At 38.7% G+C, this 12,455-nt stretch overlaps 1 protein-coding gene across 1 annotated transcript in view; it reads right to left on the minus strand.

The window, feature by feature from the left end:
• SLC15A2 (solute carrier family 15 member 2) overlaps positions 1-12,455 on the minus strand; it is a 46,379-nt gene that overhangs the window by 31,341 nt on the left and 2,583 nt on the right. The window contains exons 3-7 of the mRNA XM_057697533.1: positions 12,210-12,351; positions 5,715-5,807; positions 4,177-4,276; positions 2,259-2,349; positions 1,889-1,966 (exon numbers count right to left, since the gene is read on the minus strand). Coding sequence (XP_057553516.1) covers positions 1,889-1,966; positions 2,259-2,349; positions 4,177-4,276; positions 5,715-5,807; positions 12,210-12,351 — 504 coding nt within the window. The remainder of the gene's footprint in view (positions 1-1,888; positions 1,967-2,258; positions 2,350-4,176; positions 4,277-5,714; positions 5,808-12,209; positions 12,352-12,455) is intronic.

Consider the following 12,455-nt stretch of genomic DNA (forward strand, 5'->3'; position numbering starts at 1 on the left):
TCTTATTTTCTGTTTCACGTCCAGTCTCTTCTTTGATTAATTGCTGTTAATCCTTTAGGTCTTACCTTACACATCATTTCTTTAGGCAAAGCTTTTCTGACCCTCAAAGTCTTAGTCAGATAACCCTCCTATGTATTCCTATAGCTTTCTCTGTTTCACCAGTTATGACAGTGACCGTACTATATTGAAAATTCCTGTTTACTTATCTGTCTCCGTCCTCCTGCTGGACCAAATAAATTCTTTGAAAGCATGAATTATGTATCTAATTCACCAGTGTGACCCCAATACCTAGCACAGAATCTGACACATAAAAGATTCATTAAGTAAATGTCTGTCAAATTAATGAATAAAAAAATCAAATGAATAAATGAAATTATAATGAAAAGTCAGAGAATTCACTTATTTATTACTACCCAGAATACTGAAGCAGCTGACTAATGATGACAGCTAACACTTATTTCATAATTTATTACACATTTCAATTATGGCATCTCTTTTGATCTCCGTAATTACTCTGATATATAAATAATATTATTGTGCAGTGATCCAGAGAAAAAGACATAGTACTAATCAGAGGAAAACCAGGAAAATATTCAGCTTCACAGGGAGAAGGAAGCAGAGAATATATTATCACAGGGCTCCTAGAATAACACATAAATTTCCTTGGAATTGGAATTGCAATCTGATATAGTACTTTTAGCCCCCCCAGTAGAAAATAATCAGTTGGAACATTGAGTCTCTGGGCTCTTTATCCTCTACTGAGCTCTTTATGTGTTTGGACTGGATATCTTCCAGGGGGGGTGTCACCCAAAGGCTCAGTGTGAGAACAGGTTTCCAGGTCAATGATTAGAAACAATCATGTCCAAGTTTCCCCTTAGACTGTGTAAACTAGGCAACACACACATTCCCCTTCCTCTTCCATTGCTGGTTTCTAGGTGGTAAAGAGAATGCCACTTGATCTAAGTTGCTTCGGTTTCCCCTACTTATCCAACTCCTCTTATTCCATTCACTTAAGAGCAAACTTCTTGGGAGCATTGCAAAGCAGTGCAGAAACAGCTAAACTTTGAAGCTACTTTAAAAGGCCCAAAGAATTTTAAAAGTCTTCCAATTACCAGATAAATAACTATCAGATGAAATAAGCTAGTTCAAAAGGAAGGATTATTTTCCTTGATTCATTATATATTGTAGATCAGTACATCTCAACCTTGACTACACATTAAAATCACCTACACACCTAAAAATTTATAGATGCCAAGGCCCCATCCCACAGAGATCCTGATTTAATCGGTCCTACGTGGGGTCCAGGGATCAGTCTTTTTTAAAAGCTCTCTAGGGGCTACCCTGGTGGCACGGTGGTTAAAAATCCACCTACCAATGTATTTGAGCCCTGGGCCGGGAAGATCCTGCATGCCATGGAGCAACTGTGCCCGTGTGCCACAACTACTGAGCCTGTGCTCTAGAGCCTGTGAGCCACAACTACTGAGCCTGCATGCCACAACTACTGAAGCCCGCACACCTAGAGCCTAAAGAATTTAGGCTTCTGCAACAAGAGAAACCACCACACTGAGAAGCCTGTGTACCACTAAAGAAAGCCCCCACGCAGCAACAAAGACCCAACACAGCCAAAAAAATAAAATAAAAAATAAATTAAAAGAATAATAATAAAGTTAAAAAAAAAAACTCTCTAGGAAACTTCTTATTAGTTAGGTAACCTTGGGCACTTTTTTGAGGTTTCTAACTTTATTCAGTCTAGGGAAAACCCCTACAGTAACACTTACCTAATAGGTTAGTGTGAGGGCTGAATGAAATAGTTTGTGTAAAGTGCTTACATCATGCTTTACGTGTAGAAGGCATCAGTAGTTAGTTTCCTTTGCTGCCCTGTGCTTACCAAGAGCTATCACCATAAGCAATCCTGGAACTCCAAAAGCCAGTGCATAGCAATCTTTCCCAAAACACTGCACATCTCCTAAAGGAAAAAAAAAACAAAAACAAAAGCAGAACAAATTCATCCTGAATCTTAAGTGTTTGAATTCTATTTTGTAAGCTCAGGGTTTTGAGGTCATAGACATAGCCATCCTCTTTCCTCCCATCACCTAAGCCTTAATCCTTCTTTTGGGCCAGACAAATCAAGATTAAAAGAAATCGTCTCAGACTTTCAAACCCTTATAAAAGGAGACAATGGACAGGAGGAAGCCCTGAATGGATTTCTGGCTGGCTAGAGTAAAGCTTATACAGAGCCCCTCAGAAAAGATCCCAACCTCTCAGCATGGGTGTGACAAATGTAGAAATCAAGCTCCCTGCATTGATGGAGAGGTAGAAGACTGAGAAGTATCTAGTCCGTTCCTCTGCCTGAAAAAGGAAAAAAAAAAAAAAGGACAAATCATCAGTGCAATGTGCCTCCTAGCTGCACCCCCAGCTCATGTTCAGACTGAGAGATACACAGAGACAGATTCAGATACTGCCTCCCTGGTATGTGAATGTCATATTAGATATTTTAACACATATCTTGCTGACCCCAGACAAACATTTCTCTATCTTTCAAACCCTAGTACAAGCATCTTTAACATTCTTTTACCCCTTTATCTTGGCAAAAATGATCATCTTGTACACTGTGCCTACGTATTGTGTCCTATACATATCTATTCTAATATTAGTTTCTTTGCATTAAATGTCTGTTTCTTTCTGTAAGTTGAGTTCCTTTAGCGCAGAAATATTTCTTACTATATTCTGTAATCCCCACTAGCTTGGCATCTGATTTATATAACAGACTCAAAAAATGTTTATTACCTGAATTTATTACGTGAATGAGTGACTGAGTTACATAATAGATTTTGTGGAATGTGTGGTAGGAATAGGACTAGAACATGGGACAGTGGACTAAATTGTTGATCAAACAGGATGATTTACCTAATGCTTATAGAAAGTCTGCCAGAGAGTACAAAAGGAAGTCTGTGGGCTTGGAAATGGCTGGTGGAAACTTGGAGGTGGGTTTGTCCTATTATTGAAATAGCTTTGTGGAGCAGTTACAAAAATGAAGCAATTTTCAAAAAAAAGTTGCTGATGCTTTATTCATTATACATTTCAGTGCTTCATTCTGACACCCCAGATCTTTTCCAAACACATCAGCACAATCCTCATTTTCTATTTATGAGTGTTTTGTTTCCTCTTCTCATCCCCATTTAAAGCTGTTCCACTCATTCATGTGTATAATTAATTGTGTGTAAAATCCCACTTGCCAGAGGTTGGTTATTTCTCCAAGGTCAGCAAGCAATTATGATCTATGGACCCTCGGGCAGATAAAGAATATAAAATAAACGGTCTGAAGGGTTCGAGAAATGCAGGAAGACAGGACACAGAGAAAGAACAGAGAGTGAAAAACCAGAAACACTATAAATAGCTACAGAAGAGGGAATAATACATGAAGACAGCCAAAAATGAAAACTGAGAGGCAAAAAGAGGAAGCTGCAAATGTTGGTTCATCTAAGAATAGACTATCTCCCTTGCCTAGTTGTCACTGCTTCCTTATACAGGCCCAGTTTTACCCTTACTCATACTTTTTTTCCCCCATTGACAGTGGAAAGTATTTAGGAAAAGAAGGAATGATCATCCGCACAGGTGCATCTAGAGAAACTCATTCTGTTTTATTCCAAATGGTCCTTTCATATTTCACATGAAACCCTTTCATAGAATCTCAAAGCTAGAGATGCTTAAATCATCTCCACACTACTCATCACCTGCCATTCCCAAAGTGATTACCAAGTATCTTATTAAATACCTCAAGTGAGAGTAAACTCACTACTTCCAACTATTTGAAGTTTCTCCTCTCATCAAGCAAAAAGCAAACTTCTTATAGCTTTCAATCATTGATCTTTGATTTAATTACTGACATCCTTCCAATATCTATAGACACCTATAATATTCTCTTTAATTCTTATCTTATCCAGGCTAAATATCTCCATTTTCCTCAAAGATGTGTCTTTTAGTCTGTCTGCCACCCTGGTCACTTTCCTTTGAAATGTTGCAGTTTTTCCTTCTACTAATGACCAGTACCCAGCACTGAACACAGCTCCTCAGGTATGATCTGACCAGTGGATCACTTCAATCTTGGCAAATGGCTACCTGCTGTTTAATGGCTGCTCTACATTCTTGAAAACACAGAGATGTCAGGACTCTTACATGTTTTTCTTCAAACTGGTCTCCACCAAAAGCTGCCACACAGGGTTTGATACCTCCAGTCCCCAAAGCTATTAGACTCAGGCCGAGCATTGATAGGACTCTGAAATGGAGAGATGAGTGTATTAACCATATTGATACTAAACACAACTGTTGAAATGAAATATAGAGCTACGAGAGAAAAGAAAATGTGTACAAGGGCAATGACCTCCTTCACATTTCTACACTGTGGGCATTTCACATATGCCTTCACTCCTAAGGGAGACTCAGGAGCACTTACAATCTTTATAATCTTGGAGTTTCTGCCAGAAAGTATACATTACATGGGAAGATTTGATCCCTGATAGTTTCATTCACCCCTTGTGCACAACAGATAGAAGCAGATACTGAAGGAACTCCAAAGTTAAAGCACTGGTTCTCAATCTTATCTTAGTCAAAGGGACACTTCAATAGGAAGGCCTTGTGAACCCTTTTCCCATATATCCTTAGTAACCACAAAATAAAATGTTAAATTAGTCATAACTAAAAGGAGAAGTGTGAGTGATTTCTGATGAGACAACTATAAGGAGGTATCTAATATCTATTAAATTTCAAACAAAATTCTTAACTCATTGGAAACTACACGTACAGGCACATTATAAACATGAATACATATAACCTGCTTCTTGAACAACTCTAATCCTCTCTACTGACTGAACCAACAGACGTCAGAATCTATCAAGAGTCTCTGGTACCATAAACATCAAGAACTTAATAAGGAGGGATCGAGCAACTGCAATATATGGAACTACACATAAATGGAAATAATCCAAGCTTTGAAAACGAATTCTACAATGTATTATAATCACAGACGTTTGTTTTTTAACTCTGGTAAAGTACGATGTGTTGATGGGTTGAATAGGTGAGGGAATATGGAGGGCATGAAGGGTTTAATGTCTTCAAGCATATGAAGAGTTTTTATGAAAAGAATACTAACTGGGCATTCTATGAGTCCCCCAATTTTTAAATTTTATTTTATTTATTGTCTGAGTTGGGTCTTCATTGCTGTTCGCGGGCTTTCTGTACTTGCAGAGAGCAGGGGCTACTCTTCAATGCAGTGTGCAGGCATCTTATTGCAGTAGCTTCTCTTGTTGCAGAGCATGGGCTCTAGGCACGTAGGCTTCAGTAGCTGTGGCGCTCAGGCTCTAGAGCACAGGCTTGTAGTTGTGGTGCACGGGCTTAGTTGCTCCGCAGCATGTGGGATCTTCCCAGACCAGGGCTGGAACCCGTGTCCCCTGCATTGGCAGGTGGATTCTTAACCACTGCGCCACCAGGGAAGCCTGAATCCCCAAATATTTAATTAACAAATGAGCTCAGGTAAAGCAGGAAAAAGTTCAACTGGTCAAAATTTTTTTCTTAACCAATTTGGTAATAAAACAGTAGGTTGGAAAATAAAGGGGCATCTCTGGTAAGAAGACAGAAAAACATCTGTAATGAGTGCGTGAGACATTTACTGTCCAATGGAGGAAAAGTGGTTCAGTCTATTCCGTGTTTTTACTCACGTGTGTAACATTTGTCCCCCCAGGATTGGTAAGGCACCCATGGACTTGATCACATGGCCAAGCACATACACCATGGAGAGATAGATGATGGTCCTGGTGAGAGAGTTAAACCAGTCAATCTACAAACTGAATTCAGAGACTTGAGTAACACAGATTCAGAGTTCATCCTGTTCTCAGTGCCAGCATGAACCTGGATAAATGGAATGGCAGGAGGGAGGGGTGGAGGAGGAAAGAATGACCTGAGAGACGCAAATAGAAATAATAATGGTGAATGAAACAAACAGTCTAGAAAAAGAGACAGCAACTCTTTACCCTGTTGTGTTAGAGATAATGGACATTCCTTTCTCATACCTGCTCTCTCTCTCACTAACCCTGCACAAACCCAGAGTACCCCTGATCTTGTGCAGATAGGTCATGACCAGGTTCGATTTGTAGCCAGTGATAATGTTTTAAGTAAGGAGAACCAGAAGAACAGGATATTTTGACCTGAGGTTTTTTTCCAAGGAATGTCTTTGGTTCTAGAAATCCATAAGGGTCAAGAAAGAATGCCACATAACCAGAAAAAAGGGGTGGTTAACACAAAGAACTTTCCCTAAACACAATCACTGGGATATGTCTCAGGTTCAGGCTGAACACTTGGGTTAATTGTAATCCCCACCACAGTTTCCTCATGGACAATTTACTAACGGTAAGAAAGGAGCGAGGGCCTTTGAAGAGACTGTCCAGTGATATAGCTCATGCAGTTGATAGGGACTTGTTGTTATGTTGTTTTTCAAAAAAATCTAAATGGCAAATAGGAAGTAGAAGAGTGAGGAATTCCAGTAAAACATATATAGAGATATACACACTGAAACATGCATACTACCAAATATATGTGTATTACGTGTATTAGGACACCAGTATTCTCTTATATATAAGTGGAAATATTCGTGCTAGAAGGAACCTTGGCAATTACATAGCTTACTTCTGTGATTTTAAAGTATTACACGCTGGTGTGGAACATAAAGAATGGAATGAAGGTAGCAAAGAGAGGCTGGAGATGCTAGGAATCTCAGAATGTGGATTTCTCATTCTAAATGCCGACTCTTCCTAGGTTGGCTCTCCAGGGAAGGGATCATAATGGGAAGTAGGGGACGAGAAAGCTGAGCGACTGAACCAGGGCTAATTAATATCAGGGGAGGGGGCAGGCTTTCCCAAAAGGCCTTGGAGCATTTTCTGGAGAAAAGTTCTCTTGATTGGAATAAAAAGAATGAATAGAAAGAAAGGGAATAAAAAGGAACTGAAAAAAGGCCAGCTATTCTGAACACAAAATAGATGGTCTATGCTAAATCATCACAGAGGAAAAACAAAAGGAGTCTGAGCTGGAGTGATGGTCTGCGTTGGGAGATCCGGGTAGTATCAAGTTGTTGGACTAAATGAATGAGAGAAGTGTAAGTGCCTTAAAAGGAAAACAGGCAACTTTCTAGATGAAAGATTCAGGGAATGAGTCTAGAATATGAAGAACATAAGAGAGGAAGCTAATCGCAGTGACCTTTAACAGAAGAAGAGAGAAGTCAAGAGAGACTTGGAAAATCTGCATTTGAAATGGAGTCATTGGGGTCATTACAATCCCAACCACAGGACACAGATCTGTTTTAGAGACTTGACCAATCTTCCATTTGCAAATGAGGAAAGTGAAATCCAGAGAAGTCAAAGGATATGTTTAAAGTGACATTCTAATTAGTATTAGGATTAGGTCTAGAAGTTCTACTTTCTTACAGCCCAGCATTCCTTCAGTTTTATCACAAACAAGTTAATGTGGAAAAAAGGAAAGGGAAGAGGAAGAAGTTTTAAATTTTATTTCACCCTAAGAATATCAAAAGCCAGAGACATTTTTAATTAGAGCTTAGGAACTGAGGAGTATGTGCAGTAGGCATATACTATTATACTACTTCCTCTGATGGCAGTGGAAGAGACCTAGCATAGAGAGGGTCAGCTCTGACCAGACAAAAAAGATAGAGGGGGAAGGACACGCTACAGACACACTCAGAGAAACAGAAAGTGTAGAGAAGACATCCAAAAGCATATTTGGCAATAAACACATTTAAGAGAGTGGCTTTGCCATGATCAGGAGTCCAGATTGATAGGCACAGGTCACAAGGTAAAAACCAACACTAGGGACTATGACTAAAAATGTTATTCCCTCTAAAAAGCAACTTGGCATCAGAAATAGCATCTGAGAATGTAATTAACCCTCTCAGTAGATGTTTATAGAAATCATAAAAAGCTAGTATCCATGCTTTAAAAATTTTGTTTTCCATTGTGTATCCACTGGCTCGTCTTTCCTATGTGTAGCCCTGAAAGGAGGTTCACCTCTCTCCTGACATAGAGAGTTCCTTATACAAGAGTCAGGGACTCCTGGTGCCCATTTTCTCTTAACAAAGCTATGATTCTGGGGCTGCAAACAGAGGAAGCACTTTTAATAGAAGTTGTTTTACTAAATGCAGAAAAATATGGCTTGAAAGTGTGAACAACGTTTCTAATGTTACAGGATGTTTTACATCCGAAAGATAACATCTGAAGAAAAGGAGAGGAGTTTTAAATACTTATATTCTTACGTTGCTGGCATCATTGTTTTTGTACATGTGAGCTCACACACACACACACACACACACACACACACACCCTTAAGAACAAGTTATTCATGTTTTCCCCAACTCACTCTCTCTTTGAAAGAGATACTAATTCATCCCCCAAAGAGTTTTGCTTTTTAAAAAGCAACCACAATACACAACAAAATAAAAGTCATGTTAACGCCCACCCTTACCTACCCTCAGTCTTGTGCCCATATTTGAGTCTCTGAGGATGAACACATGTATTAATTGAAACACTTATTAACTGAAACATTTATTGTGGGCTTGCTATGTAGTAGGCACTGTTCTAGGTGCTATGGATAAACATATAAATGAGACTTTGTCTTCTAAGTGTTTGGAAGAAGGTATTAGATTCATATACAAATAGTTATAATACAGAGTCTGGTAAATGTCACACATAAGGGTAAAAAAAAGGAGTTCAGAGAATATTAGATTACTTCTTGGTAGTAGTGAAAGGTGAGGGGCAGAGAATATTCCATTGTATAGGAGACACCTGAATAGAGTCTTAATGGATTTCGACATGGAAGGCTGGGGAGGAAGGAGATTCCATGAAGTAGAAACTGTGCAAACAGACTTGGAACAGAGATGTCCTTGGCTATCATTAGGTAAATATTAGTATTTGGTTTTTCTCTAGTGGACATTCTTGAAAGGGAGTAAGTGTGACAATAAGAGCAGAAAGGTAAGTTGGATGAGATTAGTAGACAATGTGTTAGCAGAAATTTCTGAGCAAAGTAGTAGTGTGAACAGAGATTTCTTTTAGGAAGATTAATGTGACTGGTGCATAGACTCAGTTGTGAACAAAGGATACGGGAAGCAATGGAAACGTCATAGGTGTCCATTTCAATAGCCCAATTTAGAGGCTAATGAAAACCAAAACTAGAGTGGTGGCGATTGATGGCACTGCAATTCAGTGTTGAGGAGGGAGAAATGTGAGAGATTATAGAAACAGAATTGGTAGAATTTGAAAACTGACTGGATGTGGGAGTATAGGAAAGCTAGGAGAGAGGATAAGGTGGAATATCCAGGACATGCATGCTAATGTGCAGTTATAATGCATATGGGGGCCTGAATGACACATTAAGACGACAGAGTTTGAGAAGCCACTAGCATATAGCTAAAACGGACACCGCAGGGCTTGCTAAGGGAGAATCTGGAGAAAGGGAAGAGCGTAAAAGGTATGCACTGGGGAAATGCCCATATTCAGGAAAGAGTGAAGCAAAAAAAAGGCAAGAGAAAAACCAAATAAGGAAGAATCCAAAGAAACAAAAGAACCAGAAAATACAGTGTTAGAGAAGCCCAGGAAGTTTCAAGAATATAGGAGTGATAAACAGAATAGAATGTGAAAACACATTCAAAGTAAATAAGAATTTAGGAAAGACCAGTGGATTTGGTAACAAAGAGATCATTACCAGTGATCTTAGAATAATTTCAATAGGATAAAAAGATGACATACTATATATTATTTCACTTACCGTAATCCACTCTGTATTAAAGCTAGTTGCACATGAACAACGTGAAACAAGTATTATGTCTTATTCATCTTCGTATCCCTCAAGGTTCTTTGGACAAATAGAAGTTGCTCAATGAACATGTAATGAATTAAACTCGATCAGATTAAACTGAATCTAATTGGATTCTATTGCACTGCATTATATTTCTCTGCACTGAGTGAAAATAGTGAGAAGGGAAGACAACAAATATTGTGTGATTTTTTATACAATGGAATATTACTCAGCTATAAAAAGGGATGAGATGGAGCTATATGTAATGAGGTGGATAGAACTACAGTCTGTCATACAGAGTGAAGTAAGTCAGAAAGAGAAAGACAAATATTGTATGCTAACTCACATATACGGAATCTAAAAATGGTACTGATGAACTCAGTGACAAGAACAAGGACGCAGATACAGAGAATGGACTGGAGAACTCGAGGTTTGGGAGGGGGCGGGGGGTGAAGGGGAAGCTGAGATGAAGCGAGAGAGTAGCACAGACATATATATACTACCAACTGTAAAATAGATAGTCAGTGGGAAGTTGTTGTAAAGCAAAGGGAGTCCAACTCGAGGATGGAAGATGCCTTAGAGGACTGGGGCGGAGAGAGTGGGGGGGACTCGGGGGGGGGAGTCAAGGAAGGGAGGGAATATGGGGATATGTGTATAAAAACAGTTGATTGAACTTGGTGTACCCCCCCAAAAATAATAAATAAATAAATAAAATTAAAAAAAAATTGGAGGTAGTGGTAATAAGACAAAGAAGATGGAAAAAGAAAGGTTAACAATAATTTTGTTTGTTTAAAGCTATCAGATATTTGCTCCTGCTTCTAGGTACAGGACAAGACTGTCTCTGAGGAAGAATATGAAGGCAAGAGATGGAAATATTGAGGGTACAAAGACACCAAGGAGAGTGATCTAGGTGATGGTGATACATCTGTAACAATTCATGCAGCTGTACAGTGAAGATGTTTGGATTTGTGTACTTCATGTAAGTTACAATGCACTAAAAATAAATTCAAAAAAAGTAAAATTACCTTATAAAGGACTGAGATTGAGGGCACAAGTGGAGGTTGCTAAATTTCCTCTGAAATAGTCAGAAAGCTATTCCCAGAACTATACTTCTTCAATCTTAAAGGAAGTCATTTTAAAAATAAAGTACTATGTGAGTCTTTTATTGTATAACTGAATGAAGACCAAACCATGGCTTATATCTTTTTACTGCACAGATTGCCAACCCTCTGTCTGGATGGACTCGGTGACTACTACTACTTAAGGAGCAAACACAGATCTCAGCCACCTGCCATCCCTCTCCCAAATCAAGAAACTGTGTTTAGTACTGTGTGTGGTTGTAGCACTATATTAGGTGCTGATTAAACACTTCAGAATAATGAATATATCTAGACCAAAGTGAGACAGAAACCAGTGTTTACTAAAGAGGATTCCTTGGAACACTAGGTCCACAAGATACCCTGAAAAAATATTCCACGGTTAAACAAGTTTGGGAAACAATACATACCATAGCCTTCTCTTGGAGATTTTATAGTATTAATTAGCATGTTAAAGGCTATAAGAGGTCATGCAGTAAAGATACCTTTTTAGCTTTATTCAGCCTAGCATTTTTCCAAACTTATTTGACTATAAGAGCTTTACATTCCTACATAAAACTCATTAGATCCTATACAACCAACTTTCAACAGAATGCACTTTGAGGAATGCTAATTTAGACAAGTCCGCAGAAAATTCCTGAGTGATAGATATCCAAGATCCATCTCTAGCCCATGAGGATGATGTTATAGGGGACAACTTATCACATTATCCCAAAAATATATCATGGTGCTATTTTCAGGGACTTAAAAGATACTGAGTGGAAAAGACCATTAGTCTAACTCATGAAAATATTTATCATATTCTTAAGAAAGAAACTGCAGAAGGAGGTTAGAGAAGAGAAAGAGAGATGGTAAAAGAGCTAAAAAGAGGGACACATAGGAAGATAGTAAAAGAGTTGGGATGATTCAATCTGCAGAAAAGATGGATAGTATATCAAATAACTACACTGAATTATAAATTTTCTTGTGGGTATCAATCTCTGTCACTCGAGATCAGAACAAGAATTGGTCTTAAACTACAGAATGGAAGATTAAAATTAGATATAAGAAAAAGAACCTCTCTTGACTGAAAAGGGTATAAAAATACTGGAAACACTGATAATGAAGAGACAAAACCTTTCTGTATAGTCAGTCCGAGAGAGATTCTTGTTTGCCATGGATGACATAAGTATGTTCTTGCTTGGAAGCAAGAGGCTGGAAGTGGTAGTCTCTGCACGATTAATGTGTGAACCTTCTTCGAATGTGACCTCCCATCGTCCTTACTTGAATTTTCCCAACCATGAGTCAGCCATGGCTGCTCCCAGGATGGGAGTGAAATAACAGAGGCTGCTGAAGGCATGGTATACAGATGTGGAAGTGTCTTCGCTCCAGTGCAGGAAATACAGGAAATACAGGGTCAGCACAGCTGAAGCAAAAAAAGAGACAACAAAATAGATGCATTAAAATGACTTATGGAGGAGAAGAACATTTGATATGGTCTTTGAAGGTGATCTTGACCTTCAACACTCC

The sequence above is a fragment of the Hippopotamus amphibius genome, chromosome 10 (assembly GCF_030028045.1).
Source record: "Hippopotamus amphibius kiboko isolate mHipAmp2 chromosome 10, mHipAmp2.hap2, whole genome shotgun sequence".
In the NCBI taxonomy this organism is placed as follows: Eukaryota; Metazoa; Chordata; class Mammalia; order Artiodactyla; family Hippopotamidae; genus Hippopotamus; species Hippopotamus amphibius.